The sequence below is a fragment of the Eumetopias jubatus genome, unplaced genomic scaffold (assembly GCF_037043125.1).
Source record: "Eumetopias jubatus isolate StellerSeaLion01/CBP00866 unplaced genomic scaffold, mEumJub1_p1.0 scaffold_11, whole genome shotgun sequence".
Taxonomy (NCBI): Eukaryota; Metazoa; Chordata; class Mammalia; order Carnivora; family Otariidae; genus Eumetopias; species Eumetopias jubatus.
The window spans coordinates 2,688,770-2,714,223 of NW_028274817.1; the positions used below are offsets into that span (position 1 = coordinate 2,688,770).

At 44.9% G+C, this 25,454-nt stretch overlaps 1 protein-coding gene across 5 annotated transcripts in view; it reads right to left on the reverse strand.

Moving 5' to 3' along the window:
- Positions 1 to 2,325: 2,325 nt before the first annotated feature.
- MTM1 (myotubularin 1) overlaps positions 2,326 to 25,454 on the reverse strand; it is a 95,287-nt gene continuing 72,158 nt past the window's right edge. For 3 of the 5 annotated variants that reach the window (XM_028091967.2, XM_028091974.2, XM_028091968.2), the window contains 6 exons: positions 23,319 to 23,504; positions 16,941 to 17,147; positions 15,647 to 15,739; positions 14,965 to 15,078; positions 10,713 to 10,889; positions 2,326 to 4,057 (listed from right to left, as the gene is read on the reverse strand). In XM_028091967.2, the coding sequence (XP_027947768.1) occupies positions 3,890 to 4,057; positions 10,713 to 10,889; positions 14,965 to 15,078; positions 15,647 to 15,739; positions 16,941 to 17,147; positions 23,319 to 23,504 (945 nt within the window). In that variant the 3' untranslated portion in view covers positions 2,326 to 3,889. The remainder of the gene's footprint in view (positions 4,058 to 10,712; positions 10,890 to 14,964; positions 15,079 to 15,646; positions 15,740 to 16,940; positions 17,148 to 23,318; positions 23,505 to 25,454) is intronic. The other 2 variants (XM_028091966.2, XM_088028603.1) reach the window with 2 other exon arrangements.

Sequence of the window (25,454 nt, forward strand, 5' to 3'; positions counted from 1 at the left end):
GAATACGGTAGCTTACACAGCAAGGGGGCGCTAGGGTAGCGGAGGGAACTAAGGTTACCAGTTAGCTGGCCCTGAGATGGGGAGACTGGCCTAGGTTACCCAGGTGGGCCCGGTATTGCCAGGGGCCCGTAAATGTCAGTGAGGGAGGGAGAAGAGTCAGAGTCCAGACATTTGACGATGCTCTGCTGCTGGCTTTAGAGACGGGCCACGGGTCCGGGGAAGCAGGCGGCCACGAGAAGCCGGAAAAGGACTCTCCCCTAGGGCCTCCAGAATGAACGCAGCCCTGCCGGCACCTTGACTTTAGGCCAGTGAGACCAATTTCAGACTTCTGACCCCTCTAGAACTGTAAGAAGATAAATGCCTTTGTAAGATAATCACCACTAAGTTTGTGGTGATTTCTTGTAGCAGAAACAGGAAGCTAATGTGTGAGGCAAGTGCTGTTTTGTGCCATAAATCTTATATGGGCACGAGTGATTAAAATGCATTTTCTGGGAAGGGCCATTTGAACTGGAAGGAACCTTCGAGAACGTGAGGCCCATACCCTAGCTGAACAGTGGACACTGAGGCCTCCTCCAGGCCTCCAGATCCTTCACATCTGGGAGCTGGGAGCGCCTCACACCTTCCATCCAAGGAGTTCCAGAGCTCAGACAGAAGCCCAGGTCTCCATGCATCCTAAGACAAGTTTGTGTGATCAGGCCCCCGAAACGAGGTGAACGACTTTCTTTTGTAATTTATATGGAATGCACTGGAAAATGCAGTCAATTTCAGAAGCACGTAAGTATTACCAGCTGTAAATGAGTAAGTCATGTTGTCCAAAGCTACTGGAAAAATGAACCGTCAGGACCTAACGGTCATGTGTAAATGTGTAGCTACCCTACGTGGTTAAATACATTATTGCCTTCGCAAATAAGGACTAATCCGTGTCTGAAGCTAAGCCTCATAAGGAAATGAGCATGCTTCGTTTTGCTGATCTTTCATCTTCGAAATACATTTAATACAAAAGACTTCGCTAGTAATTCCTTAATTAAGGTATAAGCCCACCAATAGATGTTGGAGGATTAGACTCACTTCAAGTATTGGTATTCCAGCATCGTGCTTTTAGTGAGGGATTCTGTGAACCTCCAACAATTCAACCGCAGTCTATTTCAACCATAGTATTTTCCTGTAGATGTGCTAATCCTCCTTATTTGTGGGATGCGCCCTGCATATGTTTCTTATTTGCTTTGGGGGTCCCCTGTGCTTCTGCTCTGATGGCCATCCCCTCCAGTCACAGGTGTAGATACTGTGTGAAAAACTCTCACACTCAAGAACATTCCCTTTATATGGTCCTGCTTTCATCCAATGCCCCACACGCCACAAGAGCTGTCCGAATGACCGACACCACAAATCTGTGTTCTGTGGAGAGGGCTGCAGGGGACGAACTACTAGTCAGCTTATTTTGAGAGTTTTGAGTATTATTCCTACCAAAAAAGAAGGGTAAGCTTCATTGCATTATCAAAAGTAGATCAGAAAGTGCTAGGACCATAGTTAGGGAAAACTATTATATTATCAAAAATATATATGATTTCAAATTATTTGAAGGGCTGCCCCAGAAGAGAGATTATTCTATTTCATTCCCGATGGCAGAGCTAAGGCTATTCACTGGGAACTCGAGAGACGTAGAATTCAGTGTGACGCCTGTGCACATTAGTTTCGATGCTGTGGGACTTCGGAGCAATGACAGTCCCCCGGGCTGGAAAACAGGGATGACAACATGCCACGGAGAACCGTGAGGCTGCAGTGAGAACTCAACACAGCAAAGTCTGAGGAAGAACCTTTTGCAGAGTTATTTCAAATACTCGAGAGTTTTCAAAGATACACTTAATCTTTTAAGAGTCCCACTCAGATTTCCAAAAAATGGTTAATTTTAGTTTACTGCTAGAACTATTTAGCATTCTTAGAATGCACATAATTTCCAACCGGCTGTACTATTTGAAAACAATTTTGAATTCTTACCGCAAGAGACACCAACTACGGCTTACTCGGGCCAATGTCTCACCCTCCCTTAACACTGGCCACTGTGGTCCGCATCCAGAGTCTGAAGTCTCACATCTACGCACCCTGGCTCTTCTGCGGAAGCCCTCCGGACTTTAAGAAAGACAGCTGTGGCTTAAAATTGGCACCGTTAATACAGTTAAATGTCCCATATTGCTGAGTTTTGGGAGAGGCCTGCAAGGCTGACAGTAAGACAAAGAGCATGTGAAGTTGAGCCAGGAAAAGAAAAGACACCCAAACACCACCCCCCGACACACAGTTACACCCCTGAAAACAGAGTGCTATTTTAGTTAATACATTTATTACAGCAGGTCTTTAGTCATTATTGTCATGAAAACTTTTTCATGACATTTCACAAAATCCTTTAAGCTATTAGTATTAGCTTTTCTCTTTTCATGGAGTGACACTTTGTTAATTTATGAAATATTTACAGCGTTTACAAAAAGCAAGAGGATGTCTAATAAAATTTCTTATACATACAAAATTTATACACGATACTACTGTATTTGAGATGTCTTATTTGGTAGACCAATTAAGCTATGACATAAAATAATTTACAAAGATATATATTTAATCTCTCTTAATTCATTGAAAACAAAACCATATTAGCTATAAATAGTCCTTTACAAATCACTGTAAAACATTAATTGTTTTAACTCTAGCCTTAACTTTTACAAATATACTTAACTAAATGAATTAGTTCAGCTATCAAATAGAACTGCATTTGAAACTTCATTTACCACTAGTACCACTACCAAAAACAAAAACAAAAACAAAACAAAACAAAAAAAACTCCCCAAAAACCTGAAAAAGCAAACTGCCGGGTACATTTCAAGTAAAAATTTGTAGAACCAGTTTAATGCACGCTTGGGGGGAGGGGCATCCAACACCATGTAAATTGAAATACAATACTTTCAAGAATACGCTCAACAAATGTACATCTGCGGCTTTTATTTCAAAGAATGATGCTCTAGCAACAGCTCATACATCCAAGATGGTCAACCCCACACTTTGGCAGATAAGCTGGTCTGACTAGAGCGACGTTTGCGAAAACATTCACCAAAGCAGCATAATGCCCCCGACATCCTCAAACAGTGCTATATAAGGGGGTTTCCACAACCTGAAAATGGACCAGAATTTTAGGCAAGCTCACGGGAAGAACTTAGAAAATAGAACTGGCAAAAAAAATTTAAAAAAAATCATATTTGACTGGGCCCCATCAGTGTAATATAAAAATATGCTCCTCTTGAAAATTGGGGGAAAACACTTCAGATTCCAAAATTTCAAAATAACGAAAAACTCATCTACACAGCTATTTCTCTTTAAGCCACCACTTACGATGGTATAAAGTTTGGCAATTATTTAAACACCTTGATTTTGGATGATGCCTCAGAAGATGGGCTCGATCTGGTTTTGGCAATAACATCTTTCACATTTGGGCTCGTTTTACTCCAAAGCAACTATTAGAAGCAGCCTAAGGAAAATCCGGTTCACAAACATCTTTTTTCACTTAAGTTTAAAATCATGCCGTTCCAATTAAGCCCACAAAATACGTATTGTATACACAGTATTTCGAAAGAGGTAAATTCAATTTCAATTTTATCTTTCAAAAACTGTTCTCGAAAGGTGTCAGGATTTTCCAAAACCCCATCTTGGCTCCTTTCTTCTGATTGCCCTGTAGACACTAGGTTTCTTGTAATATGTATTCTAGAAGGCACATATTCAAGAGTTTAAGATTATGTTAGTTCAAGTTCTACACGGAGGCAAATATTTTAATCTACTTTGTACAGAGGCCCTAAATGAAAGTCAACCATCTCCTTTAGTCAGAGCTCTAACGCGGCACCAGGGTTCCCTCTCAGAAGTGAGTGTGCACGTGGGGCATCATCTGTGAAGGACCAGAAGGCGAAGTTGAGGGATCGGAGAGCTTGGCCGAGCTGGCAAGCTGCAGTTCCTCGAGCCGCTGTATGTACTCGTCGCGCAAGGCCAAGAGCTCCACGTACCGCTGCTCCACTGGATTGGGCTGCTGGAAGGAAGCACAAACAGGTGTTACAAGACACCCTCGTACTGACCTTTAATGCACAGACGCCAAAAATACAGAAAAGTACAAGGGTAAAACACCCAGCTCTTCGCCACCAAGAAAGAAGCTCATGTACACGTGGCCTTGCATTTGCCTCGCATATGCCTTGCCATCTTTTTAAGGTTTATCAACCCAGACACGGCTCCGGTCTCCTGTGTTCCCCGGCTCCAGGCCCACTGCCCTCTTTCGTTCCCAGAGGCAACAACTCTTCCCAGGTTGGCGTGTGGCCTTCTTTCCCATGCAGATTTATGATACTTTTCCTATACATGAGTATCTGGAAACAAAATACGCTATTATTGTCGATCTTGTGAAAGTTACATTAATGGTGGTATTCTGTATTTATCACCTGACATTTTCACCCATGTTTCTGATTTCGATCCCGGTTGAGTCCCACTGAATGAATAAAGCACAGCTGATCTCTGCACGCCCGCAGTGACAGATACCCGGGGACGTCCAGTGGTCCCGCTACTACACGCAATGCTGTGTTGTCCTCGTGCACATACACTAATGGGTCTTGAAGGCAGTTTCCTGGGGGTGGGGGTGGGGGGGCCTGCCGGGGAGGACAGCGTGGTCTCTTCAGCTTTATCACATGTTGCCGAACCGTTCTCTGAGGTGGCGGTATGACCTTACGCTCCGTCACTAGTGATGTCTGGGGCTCCACGTCCTCATCAGCGCTTGGGATACAAGAGCAATTGTTTTCTGGTTTTGGCCAATCTGGTGACTATAAGGTGGCATCTCAGGGCAGCTTTAGTTTGCACCGTTCTGCTCTAGCGCCTCTTTTCACGTGCTACTGCCCGTGTCAACTCATAGCTGCGAACTGCAGGGCCGACGCCCCTCAGCCTCGGGGTCAGTCTCGGGTCTGCCTCTTACCAGCTGCCGGACTTAACCTGGATGCCTCCATTTCCCCACCGGCGAAATGGGACTAAAAACGGCACAGACCTCACGGGATTTTTGGGACAGCGAGGGCAGCCAACACGGTCAGTCCTGCTTCACTGATGAATGGGGGTCTCGCGGCGGCCCGGAGGTTAGAGGTCAGGCTAGAACAGAACGTGATGCTCCCCAGCGTGCGGACTTTTTACACCTTCGTACTGATGTATGAATTACAGACAGGAATGTGTACAAAGCTTAAAATGTTCAGCTCAGTGAGCCTTTACATAGACATACACTAATGCGATCACCCACCCAAGGCCAAGATACACGATAGGACAGCCCCCAGAAGACTCCCTCACCAGTGTTTTTGAGGTGATTAAAGGCAAGCTCCCAGAAAGCTCGAGCAGTATATGAAGACATTAAGAAAGAGGCCAGAAGTCTACGGAAGTGCATTCCTTCAGCGCTAGTGGCTTCTGGAACCATCCTGCTTTCCACCGCGTTAGGCTATGAGCCCCAACATGGAAGCTGTGGAGACAACGCACTGATGAAGCAGACCGCACCCTGGCCTGGATCCGTAATGTGGACGAGAGTGGGCTGCACCAGAGCCTCGAGGAGACAGCAGGAACCCTGGGGGTTAAGACTGTGTCTGAGCTTTCTGGGGCCGCCATAACAAATGAACACAAAACAGGGTGGGGGGGGAGTGCTTAATACAACAGATACGTATTTTCTCACAGCTCTGCAGGGCAGAAACCTGAAATCAGGCTGTCAGCAGTGCAGTGCTCCCTCTGGAGGCTCCAGGGCAGGCTCCTTCCTCTCCTCTTCCAGCTTCGGCGGGGGGGGGGGGGGGCTTCCCCGGCTTGTGGCTGCATCCCTCCCACCTCCTCTGTTTTCACAGCGCCTTCTCCCCATAAGTGTCTGCGGCTCAAATCTCCTTCCGTTTTCTCTTGTAAGGACACCTGTCACGCGATGTAGGGCCCACTCCAAATCCAGGAGGATGGCATCTTCAGATCCTTAACTTAGTAACATCTCTAAAGACCCCTTTCCCAAACAAGGTCACATTCCCAGGTTCAGAGTGGACATGTCTTTTAGGGGGACACCATTCGACCCACCACAAGCTGCCAAGGAGTGGTTGACAGAGGCCAGATAAAAATGCCACAGACATGTGACGGTGCCGGCGTTTCTAGTGGCGCTGGTGTTTCTTTTTCTTTTTTTTTTTTTTTAAGATTTTATGTATTCATTTGTGAGGGAAAGAGAGCGAGAGATAATGCACACAAGCAGGGGGAGCGGCAGAGGGAGAAGGAGAAGCAGACTCCCCGCTGAGCAGGGAGCCCGATTCTGGGACTCGATCCCAGGACCGTGGGACCACGACCCGAGCCGAAGGCCGACGCTTAACCAACTGAGCCACCCAGGCGCCCCTTTCTTTTCTTTCTTTTTTTAAGACTGTATTTTTAAGTCACCTCTACATCCAGTGTGGGGCTCGAACTCACAATCCTGACACCAAGGGCTGCATGCTCTCCCGACTGAGCCAGCCAGGGGCCTGCACTGGTGTTTCCATTAGAGCTCTGGTTGCGAACGTCCACGGGCTGGAAGGTCTCCTCCTTGCTCCTAATCCTATTCTTCCTGTAAGCCCTGTTTCTTTCCTGTGACTGCAGAATGTGAAGTTTTTCAGAAAGGCACATGTGGCATTAGGACAGGAATGCTCGGGGGCGCCTGGGTGGCTCAGTCGGTTAAGCGTCTGCCTTCGGCTCAGGTCATGATCCCGGGGTCCTGGGATCGAGCCCCGCATCGGGCTCCCTGCTCGGCGGGGGGCCTGCTTCTCCCTCCCCCTCTGCCCTCCCTGCTTGTGTGTTCTCTCTCTCTCGTGCACTCAAATAAAGTCTTAAAAAAAAAAAAAAGAACAGGAATGCTTGGTAGAGTGCGTGACACCCAGTAGATGCTGTGCACAACCTGCTAATGTCTTTTGTCCATTTTTCTCTGTATATTCAGCTGAGGGCAGCCACTGTTCTGGGCACTTGGGATCCATCAGTGAACAAAGGAGGCCCAAATCCCCATTTTTATGGCATTTTCCTTCCAGCAGAGGGAGACAGACAAGCGAAGAATACCACAAGTCTGAGTTCCAGGGAGTGTTCAAAGGTGAGGAACATTCTGGAAAGGAAGCAGACCAGGGTAAGAGGTGCAGGACTGGTGGGATGCCGCTCAGGCCTCGGAAACCACTGCAGGGACCTGGGCTTTGGTGCCGGGTGAGGTGAGCAGCTCCCCAGACAGTTTTGTGTGGAGGGGCGGTGGGATGTGGGATATACTTTACAAGGATAGCTCTGGCTACCGTGTTGAGAACACACCAGAAAGAAGGAAGGGTGGAACTCAGGAGTCCAGCTAGAAGGCGAGGCAGCACCACACGGCCTGCACCAGGCCAGCAGCGGGGGGACTGGTACGGAGGGTCTGGGGTCATGTGGGTTTTGAAGGCCGAGTCGAGCAGGCTCTGCCGACAGACTGCACAAGGGGTGCAAGAGAGAAGGGAGTCGAGGAGGGCTCCCCGGTTTCTGGCCAGAGTGACTAGGGTGGAGTTGCCAAGAACCGACATGGGAAAGATGGCAGGAGGAACAGGTTCTGGGGGACCAGGAGACCCATTTTAGACAATGTCCACGTTGATCTGCTGTGTGAGGCCAGTTTACCATCGCCGGTCCTTCCTCTGCCCTCTGCATCAACCTACCGGGGCTCCCCACCTGCGCAGGCTGCTTCTGGGCTCGACCCTTGCAAAGAGCGGGGCAAGCTCTTCCTCGATATTCTCCTCCGAAATTGTCCTGGCTATTTTTTAAATTTCCCTTTCTTCAGATGACTATTAGAATCAGTTTGTTATCGTACCAGCAAGGACAATTGGACAAGAAAAAGGAATCAGAGGTAAAAAACCATTTCTGCAGATGACAAGGCTGTATAATTAGAAATCTCAAGAGAGTAGCCTGAAAAATGATTCGAAATGAAGAGAATTCAGTCTGGTGATAGGGACAAAATATCCAGAAGCCATTCGCCTACAGACAAACGCAAACCATTGAGAGGCTACAAGGAAAGAGTCCAAAAGGCAAAATCACAAGAAATGAAGTTTAAAGTCAAGCGGCTACAAATGCTACAGCCCGGCCTCTCCCCCGGGACCGAATGCGAAGTCCAGAATGTGCTCAGCGCAGCACGCCACACGGGCCATGAGCTAGCTATGGAAGTATCTTGGCCTTCAAACAGCTTTTAGAGTCCCATTCCTTTTGGCGTTCCCCTCAGAAATGACTTTAGCACCACGCAGGTCAGCCTGTTCCTAAGTGATTGTCCCTGTTCTCATCCTTCGGCGATCAACGTGCAAAGATGTGAGCTCGCCAGCGCGAGCCTGCTTAACCGCTACCGGAGGGTGGCAGCTGCTGAAGGACATATAATAGGTGGCGCCCCGGCAGCCCAAGGCCTCGTTCAGGCTTATAACGGGACTCACGGAACACTTTTGCTTCCGGCATGAGCAATTCCCTCATCTTAATACACGTACCGAACTGGCTTCCCGACAGCTCTTCAAATGTAAGCACTGCTCTTTCCGTCAACTCCGCTGAGTTTTTATGTCGCAGCAACGGTTGGTGGTTTTTGCTTTGAAAAAGCACACTGATCCTGCCTTCTTCTAGGCCAGAGCTCATTAGAGGGACGGGCTGTGTCTGCTACTGTACTGCAGTGCTGTGAAGGCGACAGGTGCCCGGTAATTGTTTGTATACCAACTGGGCCACACAACTGAACAACAATTTAACTTTTAAGTGGTTAAGTATATTCCTTGAGGTTTACATTTTATAATTTAAAAAGTCCTATGTGATCCGATTCAAATCTATTTCTGTATCAAATAATGTTGTACAGGAGATCTTTAAGGAAACATAATACATTTAATTCACACCTTCCATTATGACATTTCTCCCCGAGCACTATCATCACCGGCTTATGTTTCTAGGCACCCCCATCAGCCTGGGAGCTCCTGGGGCCAGAGATGACCTCTTCTTAATCTCTGTATTCCACAGCCCCTCCCCTCGCTGCCCTGAAAATACAAAGATATGTGTAGTACCCTCCACATTCAGAAAAATCTATATAGGAAGGATAAGTTACTTTCTTTTTTGAGTAAATTTCACAGATCATAATACAGACCAATTACTGTCTCAAAATAGAAACCTCTATCAAAAAATGTGCGTTCCTATCTGGCCCAGTTCCATTTTGCTAACCTCCATAAAAATAAGGGGGGAGATACACTCTAGTAAGTTATTCTAATGATGTTTCTTCCTACTTGACTTGTCACACAATTATTACCTTTATATGTTCAGAAATGAATTGCTCTAAATTCCTTGAATTTTAAGAATTTCTCCAAGTACAAATGGGTGAGGGGAGATTAGAGAATCTATACAGAAATTGGTGATACTTTCTAATTACTAATGTTTTAAAAAAAAAAGTGACAATAAACACAGAAAAGGATCAATTTATAGGCGACACTGCACATTTACATGTTTTTTTTTTTTTTTTTTTTTTTTTTTAATTAGAAAAGGAACATGTCCTCTGTAACAGCAGTTAGAACCCTGGCAAAATTCCCATTTCCTCTTTACTTGATATTCCAAAGGCTGAACTACTGCTAAATAAATTCCCTCACTGTGCTTCTCAAATCTCAAACTAAACAAGTGAGAGTTCTCAAGCCCTGGACTCTGTCACTTTCCAAGAGATTACACGTTTCCACCATTACCGAGTTGCAGAAGCCTTCCATGCGAGCAGCAGAGACCTTGAAACGAGAGTGCCAGCTTGAAGCAGGCATTCCCCAATGGGAAGAGAGGGTACAGCCTGGCGTGCAGCCAGCTGCCTGAGTGGGATAAACAATCTAAGAGACAGAATGCAGCGCCCGGGCCTTGCTGTTGCCCCGCGATTTCGAGCGGGATTAAAGCTGGCGCTTACGCAAGACTGGCCTGTGAGAACAGGTAGCCGGCCGTCCAAACCGCAGGAAAATGTGCAAACCTTTACAAAAGAGCAATCGCGACTACTGAATATTTATAGCCCTGAAAACAAATCACAAACTGGAGGCACTTCCGAGCCCTTACACACAGGCTGTGTTTCTCTTCTGATTTTGGATAGAGTGGCGGTGGGAGAAAGGAAAGCCTGCGTGTGTCCTTAACAAAATGGGGACTCTTTTGCCTCAAAAATCATTGTTTCTCTTTTTGATTGATAAATGGCCAACTGAATGTACTATCCGCTGACAGATCAATTATCTTTATTTCAGAAGTAAGGATCCTCAGTGAAATGCACTCTGATGTTAGCTGACCCAGTACATATACCTGAAGCAGACAGAAGAAAATGTTTTGTTTCCTTGAAGGATCATCAAAGTCTACTCACTGGAAAGAATTTTCTTATTATGTGTAACAATGTCCACTAACTGAAGGAAATCCTTAGCAATCAAAACTCAAATATTTTCCAGAGCTTCCAATCAGTTTACATTTTAGTAAAAAAAAAAAAATTACATTATTTACAAGGATGTAAGTTTAACACCAATCAAAATAAGTAGCTCAGTAATTAAAACAATTTTTGAAGTTGCATTTGAAAGCAAGTGTGATTTTTTTAGTCCATTCCCCCCTCACAATATTGAAAAAAAACAACAACAAAAAACCACTACCGAGTAACATTAATCTAAATCCAGAAGTCATAATCAATAGACATCCCTGCCTTTTAATACTGTCACTTCACTTACTTGTTGCTTGATTCTGGGGTTCCATCTAATGTAGTAATTCACCCAAAGTTCCAAGTGACGCATACTGGCAACTGGATATAAAACTCGATTGATTTCTTTAGTATAGAAGGGATTTTTGAATTTGTCCTTATTACTGTTTATCAGTGACCATAAAGATATTGTTCGTTCTGTAACTTTCTATGGAGAAAGAGAAAGTGGAAAGCCTAAGTAAAAACACACGAGTACACAAACTATTTTTCAGCCCGTGGCACTACAGTTGAGCCTCAACTCGAATCACACATTTACATTATCCCCATAATAGCTCAAAAAGCCTCATGGGCCAGTGAGTGTTCAGCAGCCACTTACTGATATTTGCATAGATAATGGCCTGGCTTGAGAGCCACTATTTCTGCCAGAAGACAGAGGTGCAGGACGCTGTACCATTAAATGCAATTCACTGACCTAAGATGACTATTCCTGGCTAGGTAAAAGATTTATGAACAGATGGGCAGCATGCTCTTTATAATTCAGCAGAAGGAAAAATTATCGTAAGATCCCGTCGGCTTTCTTCATTTTTGTATTTGTTAGAACTGTAAAATCTTAACCTGTGCCTGCTTGACAGTAGGTATCTATATAAAAAGTTTTTTTAACCAACCATCCAGATGTTTGCTCTCTATCATGCTAACGTGCAGATACTTGAAAACACCTGGATAACTGACTTCACTGAATCTTTACTTTCTCATTTGGTGTCCATCAGCGCATACAGATACTCACATTTTCATTGTTTATTAGAGATTTTTACCAATTTTGAGTGTAAACTAGAAAAAAACCCCAAGGCTTGGGAAATAAAAGGTACAATTATTAAAATGACCGAAGGCGGACTTTGAAACTCTTCCCAGTAATGACTTCAATAAGAAAGGACCAATAAGCTAAAACTGGGAGCTAAAAAAGAACAGCTTAAAATAAGTGACTGAAGAAATGTCTTTAACATATATATTTCATTAATGTGAACAAGATATATGGCAGCATAACGGCATAAATTTGTCTTCCTTGGAATCCACCTAAAACTTCATTCACTGGTACCTTTCGGATGCCACAAGCTATACCGTGTTGCGTTCATTTGCATGCTTGCTTTTATTTTTGTACATGCACATAGTTTAAAAGTCAAATAGCCTGACCAGGTTTGTTACAAAAAAAAAAAAAAACAAACCAAAAAACAAAAAACCAAAAAAACCCCCAGCTATCTCTCACCTCCCCACAAGCAACTGTGTTTGCTTTTTTTTAAATTGATTTATTTGACTATCTGGTACTTAAGCTCCACACCTCTAAATAATATGCTTTCCTTGCTACCCGGGGGCTGCGCAGCGACAGGCACTTACTTTGTCTGCCCCGCCTCGTGCTCCCAGCATGCAGCATGGCTTTCATGAGACTGACATTTAGTGTCTGCATCCCTGTGATGGAGCAAATGCTCCTCTCAGGCAGGCCCCGCAGTCCCTTTCTGTGATTTCTTCTCCCGCACGAATTTTTTGTTGTCTTCCCTCGATTTAACAACTTTCTGTTCTGTGTGCTAATTCTTCTTGGTATTTATCATGAATTCAACCCCCAACTCTTCCTCTAATGTCTCAAGCTTGTGTCAAGACCCTCAGCACCTCTGGCGCCCCCAGTTTCTTCCTCAGAGGAAAGCAAGCCACACTGCTTGCCCCCACGCCTCGTGCCCGGCTGGCACCTATGATCTCCTTTCCGTTTCGCCCTGAGCATCCCCTGTCGCCTCTCTCTCCTGAGTTCCAGTCTTCTTTCTTGTTTTTTTAAGATATTTATTTATTTATTTGACAGAGAGAGAGAGAGAGACACACACACACACACACAGTGAGAGAGAGAACACAAGCAGGGGCAGAGGGAGAGGGAGAAGCAGGCCCCCTGCACAGCAGGGAGCCCGCTGCGGGGCTCGATCCCAGGACCCTGGGACCATTACCGGAGCCCAAGGCAGACGCTTAACGACTGAGCCACCCAGGCGCCCCCACAGTCTTCTTTCTTGTTTGCATGGAGCCGACACTCCGGCAGCTTCCAGAGAAAGGGTTTGGTGTGGGAGGGAACTCTTGATGCCATGCATGTCTGAGAATATCTTTGGTCTACCTAAAAACCTGGCTGACAGTTTGGTGGCTAGAAAACTCTAGGTTGAAACCATTTTCCTTTTAAAATTCTGAAGGCAATGCTCCACTGACTTCCAGCCTCTGATACTGCTAATGAAGAATTTTGCCTTTTTGATCTGTTTCTTTGCAAATGGCCCATTCCTTTTCTCTCTGGAAGCCTGAAGGATCTTTTCCCTTGGTGTTTTGAAACGTCACAAAGATGGGCCTTAGCACGGGCCTATTTTTGTCCACCATGCTTGGGCACGTGGCAGGCCTTTCAATGTGGACACGTACATACTTTAATTCTGGGAAATATTCTCAAATTATTTTGGTGATTTCCTGCTCTGGGGTCTCTGCAGTTTTTCTTTCTAGAAGCCCTATTATGTGGATACTGGACTCTAGGACTGGTCCAGTTTGCTGATCTTTCCATCTTCTACCTCTGTTTCTAATGCTCTATTCTGGGAGATTTCCACTCCATCTTCCAAATCTTCTTCTGAGTTTTTAACCTCTTTTCATTTCAAGTTGTTTTCTGATCTCTACATATTCTTTCCAAACAACATCCTGTTATTATTTCACAGTACCAATATTTTCTTATCTTTCTTGGGATATTCGATGCTAGCTGCCTGTCTACGTCTCCCCCCTCCCTACCTGGTAACCATTCTCTCCAAGCTGCTTTTCTCTCCCCTGGCTATCTGCTATTATTTAAGAGTGGAGCACTGAAGAGCCGACTGGAAGCTCTGGGACCAGGAGGCTCACCGACATGCGCTTCACTGTGGGGAACCCTGGGTGTTGCTATTTTTCGGTCCTTCCTCTTGGGCTAGTCGGTTTCCCCAGGGATGATTTTTTTTAAATTGAGGTGGGGTTCACGTACCGTAAAATTCACCACTTTACAGTCTACAATTCAGTTGTGCCACCACCACCTCTCTCAAGTTCCCAGAGCTCTTCATCACCCTTGCACCCACTAAGCAGGCACTGCACATTCTCCCCTCCCTCCAGCCCCCGGCAAACACTCATCTGCTTTCTGCCGTGATGGCCTTGTTATTCTGGACATTTCCTAGAAATGGAATCATGCCATCTGTGAGCTTTTGCGTCTGGCTCCCCTCGCTGAGCATGTTTTCAAGGTTTGTCCACGCTGTAGCACAGGTCACAACTTCCTTCCTTTTTACGGCTGAATAATAGTCCAGCGTACGGCTAGGCCGCATTCTGTTTATGCTGTCATCAGCAACCACAAAAGGTTGTTGCCACCTTTTAGCTCTTTGAACATCTGTGTGTGATTTTTTGCTTCATCTCCTGTTTTCATTTCCCCTGGGTATGTGCCCACGAGTGGAACTGCTGGGTCACAGGGCAAACTCTCTGCTTAGCCTTCTGAGAAACCGCCAGACAGTCTGCCACAACAGCCACGCCACTTTACATCCCCACCAGCAGCATATGAGGGCTCCGTTTTCTCCCCCGACCCTCGCCAACGGAGAAGGTTCTTTCGTGCTCCCACCCAGAACATAAGGACCTGTTGCCAGAATGCTGGGAGTCAGTAGGGAGAGTGAGCTCCTGTCCGTTCACCTCACCCCCTGATGACACTCGGGTCCCCAGCCCGGAGAGCCACTCTCATGCTCTCTCGAGAAGAAACCTCTGTCAGAGTCATCAGCTCCAGAGAAGAGGAGACGGGGTCTGGGGAAGCTAACTGCTTATTCCAAACAGAACTGCAGGTTGCCTTATCTTTCCCCCTTCGCCCCAGACCCCGAGTCGTCTGGGGCTCTACGCGATGCCAGGTGGGGCTGCTTCTCAGCTTCCCCGCTGCTGGTTTGAGACTCCGTTTCTCAAGCTAAGTCATCTACAAACTTTTCGGCTTCCCAAATTTGGTTGCTATGTCTCCTTTCTCATCTTCCCTGTTCTTAGAGGTTTATGGCTTTAAAACAATGCCCTTTCCTGACGTTTTTATGGTGTTTTGGGAGGGAGACCTTCCATACCTTTAAAGTCATTCCTACTCTCCAAAGGCAAAGTCAATGTCTTACCCCTGCAGTAAATGCCAGACACTCAACAAACCCTCTGCATTTCCCACAGACCAAGCTATAATTTTCTTTTTTTTTTTTTTTTAATTCACGGAAGACTAGGCATATTTAACTAAACAGATTACCATTTCCACTCACCTGTTTTTCTCGAGCAGATTCACAGTTGTATAGGAAAGTACCAAACCGGCAACTATACAGATGATCCAAAATTGTAATCAAAAATCGTTCGTTGAATTCAAAAGCTGTAGGGAACTAGACAAACGCCAACAAAGAATGAAAACTCGGGACTGATCTTTTATAGACTGAAAAAAGGTGTCTACATGATGCCACCTTGTAGCCTTTCAGGAAGGCCAGCGGAGGTTGCTACCTGCACACAGCCTACAGCTCATTTCTTGGTGCTCTGCACAGGACTGAGGAGTTTGAAGGAGTGTCAAGCAAAGGAATCAAAGGAGAACAAGCAGCTTTTCTGGGTTCTCCTGAGCGTACAGGGTAGTTTCTTCACTGACGGCGTCCTATGTACCATAAGCCGGCTCAGAGGGAAGGGAAAAGACGACTCGGGACTGTCAGTTCCATTAGGAGACAGGACGCAGTGAAGTACTGATATTTTAAAACATTATGGAAAATCCCAGACATAAATAGTAGCAAGAATAAAACCGTAAACCCCATGGACCCATCCCCCGGCTTCAGCAATGACTTACAGAGGGCCAGACTCGTTTCATCTCCATCTTGGCCCTGTGTACTGTGAGGCAAATCCCGGACATTAGATCAAAATACTTAAACGTGAAGTCAAATGTATTTTTATCCTCTACATATCCCTTACCTGTTTTGACATCTGCCATACACAATCAATAAACTGGAGAAAAATAGGAGATCGGTCAGCGTCGGCGTGGTTTTTATCACCATGACCTATTCTCTGAAATGAATGGATGAAGACGATTTGTTTTCATTTATGGGTACAAAACTGCAAAAGCATATATAACCCACAAAATGTGACAATACAACTCATCAGTCTGCTTTTCAAATGCCAAGTTTCTCAGAGAGTAAATGGTATATGTTTTTCCTTGGCAATATAGAAATGTGCAAAGGTTTTGAAATAGTAGAAATCCAGTATAAACATCTGTAACATCCCAAGGCCAACTGGCAAAGCATCATCACATTCACAGCTATTTCTACCAGCAGCTGCAGGTAGACTGGGCCAGCTCAGCCTGCAGTTAGGTTAGCTAGTGCTAAGGAACCAACCCTCAAGTCTGAAGCCTCGAAACCATGTCCAAAAGGGTGTGATGATTAGGCAGTGAAGTTTCTTCTCTCTTAAAAACAAGACAAAAGCCTCACCATTTATTTTTATTAACAATGGTTCTTTCTACTTGAAAATGTCATTCACACCACTTGGGAAACATGGATGAGGATCATCTGAGGGAGCTTGTTAAAAAGGCTTTTTCAGGGGCACCTGCGTGGCTCAACTGGTTAAGCATGTCTGACTCTTGACTTCGGCTCCGGTCAGGGTCTCAGGGTTGTGAGATCAAGCCCTACACTGAGCTCCACGCTCAGTGGGGAGTCCGCTGGAGGTGCTCTTTCTCCCTCTGCCCCTCCCCCTGCTCGTGCTCGTGCGTGTTCTCTCGCTCTCAAATACATAAGTAAATACATCTTTTTTCTTTTTTTTTAAAAGGCTTTTTCAGAGTCTATCTGGAAATAAGACCTGGAAATATGAATTTTAATAGGTTCTCTCAATTTTCAAAAGGTGCATCAGAGAATAATAACAGTAATAATAAAACCTCGACTAATAGCCTAGCATCTTTGTAAAATGTATTTGGCTCTAATGGTTATAATAGTAGCTGAGAAAGAACGGTCACCCTACCTTCCTGCTTTCACACAATTTCAATTTAAACATTTCCATGCAGGCTCCTGGTATGACTTCCAAGTCAAAATGTAAATAGTGCAGATGGATAAACCTGTCTCCTAAAACAACTTTCACTACCCCCAAGGAATCGCACACACTTTTCATCTGACTCCTCAGATTTTCTTTTCAAAAGTAAACATATGGCTTAACAACTAGTCTTTAAATCTCAAATGGCAGTGATGTGACATCTAAGAAATCAGCTTTATTGTTCACTTACAGATGCAAATTTGTGTCCAAAACTTATCCATTCTTTTTGCACCAATATTTCAAAGCCCTCGATGCTCCGATAGAAGCTGTCCAGCATCAGCATGGCCAGGGACGTCAGCTGGGCGGTCCTGTCCCAGCCGTCACTGCAGTGCACAAGCACTGAGCTCTTCCCTGAAGAAACTTTGTCTGCTACTTGAATGGCTCCCGTCAAAACAAGCTGGCAAAGAAGAACACGCGATTAGTAGGTAGCTGTAAGATACTGCTGACATTTGAAATGATCGTTTTTAACCCCAGAAAAGGTCATGTTTTCAAAAACTGCTACTGTCTAGGACAGAAAGCCTTCTGCAAATGGAACAGCAGGAGCTGTGGGGCCTGCTGCTCTTCCTCTGGGGCAATGGCCTTCCGATGAGACTAGGTTATTTAAAAACAAACAAACAAACAAACCACACTCAATGCACACAAAGCCAAACTGCATTTCAAACTCCTTTTCGTGCATGTGATTACATTAGAGTACGGAGGGCTGTCATTGCCAAGTACCACAGCCTGTGGCTTAAACGACAGGAATGTATTATCTTGCTAGAAATCCGAGACCAAAGTGTGGGCAGGGCCAGACTCCCTCTGAGGGCTCTAGGGAAGGACCTGTTCCAGACCTTCTCATAGTTCTGGAAGGGTTCCTTGGCTCGTGGCAGCAAAATTGCAGTCTTCACATAATGTTCTCCCTGTGCCTCTGTCTCTGTGCCCAAATCTCCCCTTTGAATAAAGACACCAGTCTTACTGGATCAGGGGCCCACCTTACTCCGGTATGACCTCATCTGAACTCATTGCACCTGCAAGGACCCTCGTTCTAAAAAGGTCACACTCTGAGGTACTGGGGGGTCAAGGTTTCAATAGATAAAGTTTTGGGGGGACGGGGTTCAATTCAACCCATAGCAGTGATCATTTTAGAAAAATCACTGGCCCAACAGGTCTAGTCTAGACCTTAAAGGCCTGACACAAGGGAGATCACCTTTTAGCCTTTAAATTGACAAAATATGAACTATTCTGTGGCTTGTAAGCAGAATACCTACATCAAGATAAAGTGAGGGCCTTCTGGTAAACGTCTGGGACTTAGAAATACTACTAAATTTATGTATACAAAGAGTTATTGCTAGGATGTCATTTTTGGATGACTTCGGTATTTATGGAGTTATCCTTTATGAAGCATGGAATTTACCCATCATGAGTGTGCAGTCTGATGAGACGGCATAAACGTATACAGCTGCGTGGGCATCAGCGCAATCCACTGGTAGAGGGCTTCCATCGGCCGCAAAGTCTCGTGTGCCACCTGAGGTCAACCCCTGCTCCCACCCTCAGCCCCCGGCAGCCATGGATTTGCTTTCTGTCTCTATAGTTCTGCATTTACTAGAAATGTCATCTAAATGGAATCATATAATAGGTGGTCTTTCATGTCTGGCTGCTGTCGCTTAGCGTCATGTTTTTAAGGTGCATCCATGTTGCAGCCTGCGTCCATATTTCCTTCCTTTTTACGGCCAAGATGTATTCCATTGTATGGACAGGTCATATGTTACTTATCCACTCCTTAGCTGATCGACACTTGGTTGTTTTTAGCACTTGGTTACTATGAATGACGCTGCTATGAACTTTTGCACACACAGATTTGTAGGGACTTAAGTTTTCATTTCTCTTGGGTAAATACTGAAGAGTGAAACGGTTGGATCATACAGTAAATGTATGTTTATTTAACTTTTTAGGAAACTGCTAAGCTGTTTTCCCCAAAAGTGGTTGGACCATTTCACATTGCCACTGTCAGTGCATGAGGGCTCCATGTTTTCATGTGCTCATCAGCCATTTGCATACATGATGCCATTTCTGGAGCCCCCCAAATCCTAACAGCTCCCCAACAGTCATGTATCATGGTCACTTTCACAGATTCAAGGCAAAATCAGGCTAAGTGAAAGATCTGGCATAGAGAACTTTAAAGACACGTACTTTCTCTTATATTTTTTTTTAACTTGATTTACTTATTTTTTTAAGTAAGCTCTATGCCCAATGTGGGGCTTGAACGAATGACCCCGCTATCAAGAGTCCCATACTCCACTGACTGAGCCAGCCAGGTGCCTCTGAAGCTATGTACTTTCATTATTTTGACATAAACAGTGACTGCAGATAAGTGGACAGGTGAGGGGACCTGACGGCACATCAATTATTCGTACAGAAGTCATCGCTTTTAAACTGACTAGAGCAGCTTTAGTTCTTCAAGCATTTTAAGTATCTCCTCAAAATCCTGTTTACAATTTTAATTTGAGGCACTTCTGAAGAAAGGGCTGTTGAGCAGCAACAGTAATATAGCAGATCACTTGAATTCAACTTAAGGAAGCTGAGCTTCTGCTGCACTCTTACAGAGGGCGACTTCACTCCAGACACTTCCCTTATGAAAAGGGGATGCAGTCTCAGCCTGTCATCTTTAAAAATATTAGATGTTTTCCAATAAAGTATGAATTCCCACCATTGCTTCTCAACAGGAATACTGCTAGTTATCTAGTGAAATGAAATCAGATTTTCAAAAATACCACTGGAAACTGATAATCAGATGGACTTGTGACTGACGGGGAGGCAGCGTATGGCACACTGGCTCAATGGCCTGGAGGCCTGGGTTTGAAACCTCCTTCCACCACTTTTGACATGTCACCCACTGAGCCAATCACAGAACCATGGTTCCTTTCGCTCTGAAGCGAGGGGAGAAATGATATCCCCACCACCAGCTTGTCTTGGCCTAAAAGAAAGAATCCCCATAAAGTGATGACATGGGGCATGGGTTCAAATGAATGCTGGCTGCTGGCTAGCCACATTCTAAGAAACACAAAATAACACGTCACTTTCAAACAGGAAGGGCCATAGGGCAAGAGCGTTGAAAAGGACAGAGAGAAACTGTAAGCTCCAGAAACCACAGAGACGTTCTACCCTGTTGGGGCTCCGCTGACGGACTCGGATGAGGGTATGGCACATATGCCAAGCTGGTGGTGGTCTCCTCGCCTGCAAAGCTTGCTCTGTTTTGCACAGAGTGGTGGGACCATTTCGCCTGAATGCAGGCTAGTGGTGGCCATGCCATGTGTCTGTCAGCAGTCCTGGGGCTGCAAAATAGTGTGCGAGGCTGAATGACGGGTCAACCAAAGATGTCCGGGTCCTAGCCCCTGGAAATCTGTGAATACTGCCTTGTACGGTACCAGAGACTCTGCAGATGTTATCAAGATAATGACTATGAGAAGGAGAGATTATCCTGGATTATGCAGGTGGGCCCTAAATTACATCCCCATGTATCCTGATAAGAAGGAGCAGAGGGAGATTTCACAGAGAGCAGGCAACGGGATCACAGAAGCAGAGAATGAAGCCATTTGGCCACAGCCAAGGAATGCCAGCAGCCACCTGAAGCTAGATGAGGCAAGGAACAAGATTCTCCCCTAGAGCTTCCAGAAGGAGCAAGGCCCAAATGTGCCCCCACCCCTGCTGATTCCCACTCGATCTTCAAGGTCCAGCTCAAGGCTACCCATACCTCTGCTCCCCTGTCTTTTTTTTTTTTTAATTTTATTTTTTTATGTTAGTCACCATATATTACATCATTAGTTTTTGATGTACCGTTCCATGATTCATTGTTTGCGTATAACACCCAGTGCTCCATTCAGTACGTGCCCTCCTTAATACCCATCACCGGGCTAACCCATCCCCCCACCCCCCTCCCCTCTAAAACCCTGTTTGTTTCTCAAGAGTCCATTGTCTCTCACGGTTCATCTCCCCCTCCGATTTCTCCCATTCATATTTCTCCTCCTGCTATCTTCTTTATTTTTTTTTAACATATAATGTATTATTTGTTTCAGAGGTACAGATCTGTGATTCAACAGTCTTGCACAATTCACAGCGCTCACCATAGCACGTACCCTCCCCAGTGTCTATCATCCAGTCACCCCATCCCTCCCACCCCCCACCACTCCAGCAACCCTCAGTTTGTTTCCTGAGATTAAGAATTCCTCATATCAGTGAGGTCATATGATACATGTCTTTCTCTGATTGCCTTATTTCGCTCAGCATAATACCCCCCAGTTCTATCCACGTCGTTGCAAATGGCAAGATATCAGGTTCTTTTTGATGGCTGCATAATATTCCATTGTGTATATACACCACATCTTCTTTATCCGTTCATCTGTTGATGGACATCTTGGCTCTTTCCACAGTTTGGCTATTGTGGACATTGCTGCTATGAACACTGGGGTGCACATGACCCTTTGGATCACTACATTTGTATCTTTGGGGTAAATACCCACTAGTGCAATTGCTGGATCGTATGGTAGTTCTCTTTTCAACTGTTTGAGGAACCTCCATACTGTTTTCCAGAGTGGTTGCACCAGCTTGCATTCCCACCAACAGTGTAGGAGGGTTCCCCTTTCTCCACATCCCCGCCAACATCTGTCATTTCCTAACTTGTTAATTTTAGCCATTCTGACTGGTGTGAGGGGGTATCTCACTGAGGTTTTGATTTGGATTTCCCTGATGCCGTCTGCTCCCCCATCTTCTAGCACAATGTGACTTATGCCTGAGAAACCCTGAGTCAGAGGTCACTAAGGTGTCTATCTGGGCTCCCCAGTTAGTAAAGCTGGCCTTGCCGGAGAGCACTGACAGTTTCTTTCATTTCTTTTGTATCTCCCTCTCTTTGGACAAGCCTATAAAAACTTACAGGGGCCTTTTATAGCATTTTCCATATTCCGTAGGTCCTAACTTCCACACTGCAGCTTACGCAGATGGCCTTGACTCTTAATTTCCTCAGACACCTGAGCCATTGAAGAAGACCTACTTCTGACCAGTCTCTTTCCTCTCTCGCTCAGAGTAGGAGTCTACTCTTCCCAACTAGGCCTCGCCCAGGCCTGTTCCTGGGCTTTCGTCCAGACTGCCTCTTTCTCTAGAATGGGTCCCCTCAGCCCTTCTGCTTTCAAGCCCCACCAAATCCCAAAGGCCCTGTTACTTCCACTGCCTTTGCCATGAAGGCTTGTTGGCACTTAACACACTGTACCATGGAGCATTAGCTTTCTCGTTACATGTGCATGTCACCTCTCCAACCGTACAAACCTCTTCAAAGGCAGGAAGTACGTCTTATACCTTTTTCCATTCAGAGGGTCTAGCACGATGCTTTGCCTATAAAGAGTGCGATACTTTCTAACAATAAATGTTTTATTTTAGAGTAGCTTTAGATTTATAGAAAAGTTATAAAGGTACTACAGAAAGTTTGCATATACTCGACCCAGTTTCCCCTATCACTGACATCCTATGATGGTATGGTACATTTGCCCCACCTGTGAACCAATATTGACATGTTATTCAATTATTAATAAGCTTCTTAACTTATTTTTAATAGAGTCCATACTTTATTCAGGTCTCCTTAGTTTTCACCCAGTGTCCTTTTTCTAATCCAGGATCCCATCTAGGACCCCACATTACCTTAGCTGTTACAATTAATTGGTTTTGCAATTCATTTTTGAGAATGACAAATTAAGAAAAAATGAAAGTTAGGCCAAATAAAAATATGATTCCTATCAAGTTTGAAAGTAAAATTTGACTAGAAAACAATTTATATTAATAATGCACCTATCTAACGTAGGCTCTTTGTTTACACAACAAAAAGGAACCTTCTAAAGGTATCAGTTCCCTCAGCTTCAAGTACTTTAAAAGACTGGAAGTTTTTGATGCTTTTATCAAGATGAAGGATTGAGTATAATCGAAGCACAAAGTTCATTCTTTAAAGTAAGTCAATTTGAGATAAGTTTCAATAAAAAAAAAATCTTTCTTTAGGTCCTTGAGGATCATACCCAGTAACGGCTGGATAATAAATTGGCTGTTTCTAAACAAACCCGCATGAAAGACCGAACTAACTTACTACTGACAAGATGGAAAGTGACATCTCTACAAACTCTCAAACTGTTTTGGAGTGATGTTGTGAAATCTTTAACTTAAGGTAAGCATTTTATGAAGAGGTACAAAACTATCAAATGTAGAACCCTATACAACAATTATTTCATCTGTCACTGCTCAATTTTAAAACTGAAGGAATTAGGGGCACCTGGGTGGCTCAGCCATTAAGCGTCAGCCTTTGGCTCAAGTCACGATCTCAGGGTCCTGGGATTGAGCCCTGCATCGGGCTCCCTGCTCGGCGGGAAGCCTGCTTCTCCCTCTCCCACTCCCCCTGCTTGTGTTCCCTCTCTCTCGCTGTGTCTTTCTCTGTCAAATACATAAATAAAATCTTAAAAAAAAATAAAACTGAAGGAATTAAAAAAGATTCCTGTCCCACTAAACAATTACTTTTTTGTTTAGGTATGTACATTTTTTTTTTTCAAAATATACTTGCCTTGATATGTTCTAACCAATGAGTAGACTCCAAACTGGACAACCAGTGAGATTCTTCCACATTAGGATAAACAATGTCTTTGACTTTTTTTAAAGATTCCCGCATGACATGAATGTTATGGATGTCTAAGAAGAAAAGTTCGGCGTTATGATATGCATCATCACTTTCATATCCTCCTCCGGTTGCCTGAGGAACAGCAAGACACACAAACAGTCAGTTGGGTTTTCTATTTCATCAGAAAACGTACACAAATATTTCAAGTTACTGGTCCTCCAAATCTCAACCTAAAACCTTCCAGCTTGGATGCAATGACTAACGTGACCCGACTTCCCATCCAACACTGAGCCTCAACAACATCAGTCACACTCTGAGCTCGGGGTGGGGGGGAGGAGAAAACAAACAAACAAACAAACCAGCAGGCTGGCAATTTCCTGGGGATCTGTATTTGCAAGAAAAAAAATCACTTCAAAATGTTCCATAATTACTAGCTCTTCTTCTGGATCTGGAAAGGCAAGAGCGGTTCTCAAGGGTTCTTTTCCTCTATGGGTTCTGCAGCAGCACTCTTCGGCAGTGGGAGAGGGGCGGGGCACGGCGCTCAGCTTCAGCCCCTCTTTGCTCTGTGATTTGAGGCAAAGCACTCAACCTCTCTGAGCCTCAGTGAGAACACTAGGTAGGCTAAACAGGATTAAAAGGAGTCCTACTCTGTCACAGTTCACACCAGCCACCATTTAGTGAGCCCCAGTGAAGTCCCAGATACTAAGACTCTTGCTTTACATCCTCTGATCTAATTCTTACAGCAATGCCGCCGGAGAGGTATTACTATCCCCATTTTGTCAATGAGGAGAGGTGCTATTTAACGATCCCCAAAGGTACACAGTAATGAGTAGAATTCCAGGTGTAAGGCCCAGACCTTTTCTAGTGCACCGTGACCACCTGTCTGCCACGCAAACACCAGGGACAGAGAGTCGCACCACGCCGAGCAGGCCCTCAAAGAGCAAAAGGTTTCAAGAGGAGACAAGCTGGCCATCATCTGCCACGGCATCTGTGAGGAGTGACTTGCCAGGACAGGCATCCGGACCCCTTCCCAGCATGGCAAAGACACCCATTTTCCATGTAAAGCAAAAGAAATGGAATGGCTGCATTCTGCCTCATGTTTTAAAATGCCATGGCACATGTGGCCTCTGGCCCTTTAAGAAAAAGTTAAATAATTCAGAGACTTGCCAAGAAAGCAACGTTCTCCAAGCTGAAATGGAAGGGGGAGGCATTGGACAAATGTGCTGTTGCTACATGTTGCCTCTTTTCTTTTTATTTATAACAATAGAAAGAATATATAACTCGTAACTCAGAACAGAAGGGCCAGTGCATCCCATGATTTTTTTCCAGGGTTAAGTCACACTGGTTTCCTGCGGGATAGAAGTAAGGTAACCACTTGAATTTCAAACCTAAAGACCTATGTACAAGCCAGAGGTCTTGGTCTTCCCGGACTCTAGGTAAGAAAATAGGTTTTATTTAGAAATATATTTTTAAAGCTTGTCACAAACAGCATCAGTATAAGACAAGACACAAACTTGTTGTTTAATTTTTTTTAAAGATTTTATTTATTTATTTGACACACAGTGAGAGAGAGAGAGAGAGAGAGAGCGAGAGAGCACGCACAAGCAGGGGGAGCGGCAGGCAGAGGGAGAAGCAGGCTTCCTGCATGAGCAGGGAGCCCGATGTGGGGCTCGATCCCAGGACCCTGGGATCATGGCCTGAGCTGAAGACAGTGGTTTAACCAACTGAGCCACCCAGGCACCCCTAAACTTGTTGTTTTTTAAAAAAGTTATTAGCTAATGAATAGACAGATGAGCCCTATTTCCCTCTTCTTGGTTATCCATGCCTCAGGGCACATAACACCTTGTGGCTCTCTGATCAGAGGCCGACAGAGGTGCCCCTATCCACCTGGCAGTCATTTCCGTAAACTGCAGGGACGCGGCCTGGGAGCAAACAGCGAGCCTCAGTTTTGCCAGAGCTGTGAGCCTCTAATGCAATGACAAGTCATCCTCCCATGGATGACCTGCTTCTCTACCCATGTGGTTTTTAAATAGTTACAGTGATTTTCATAGAGATTCTCAATGCTGGAGTTTCTTTCATAAA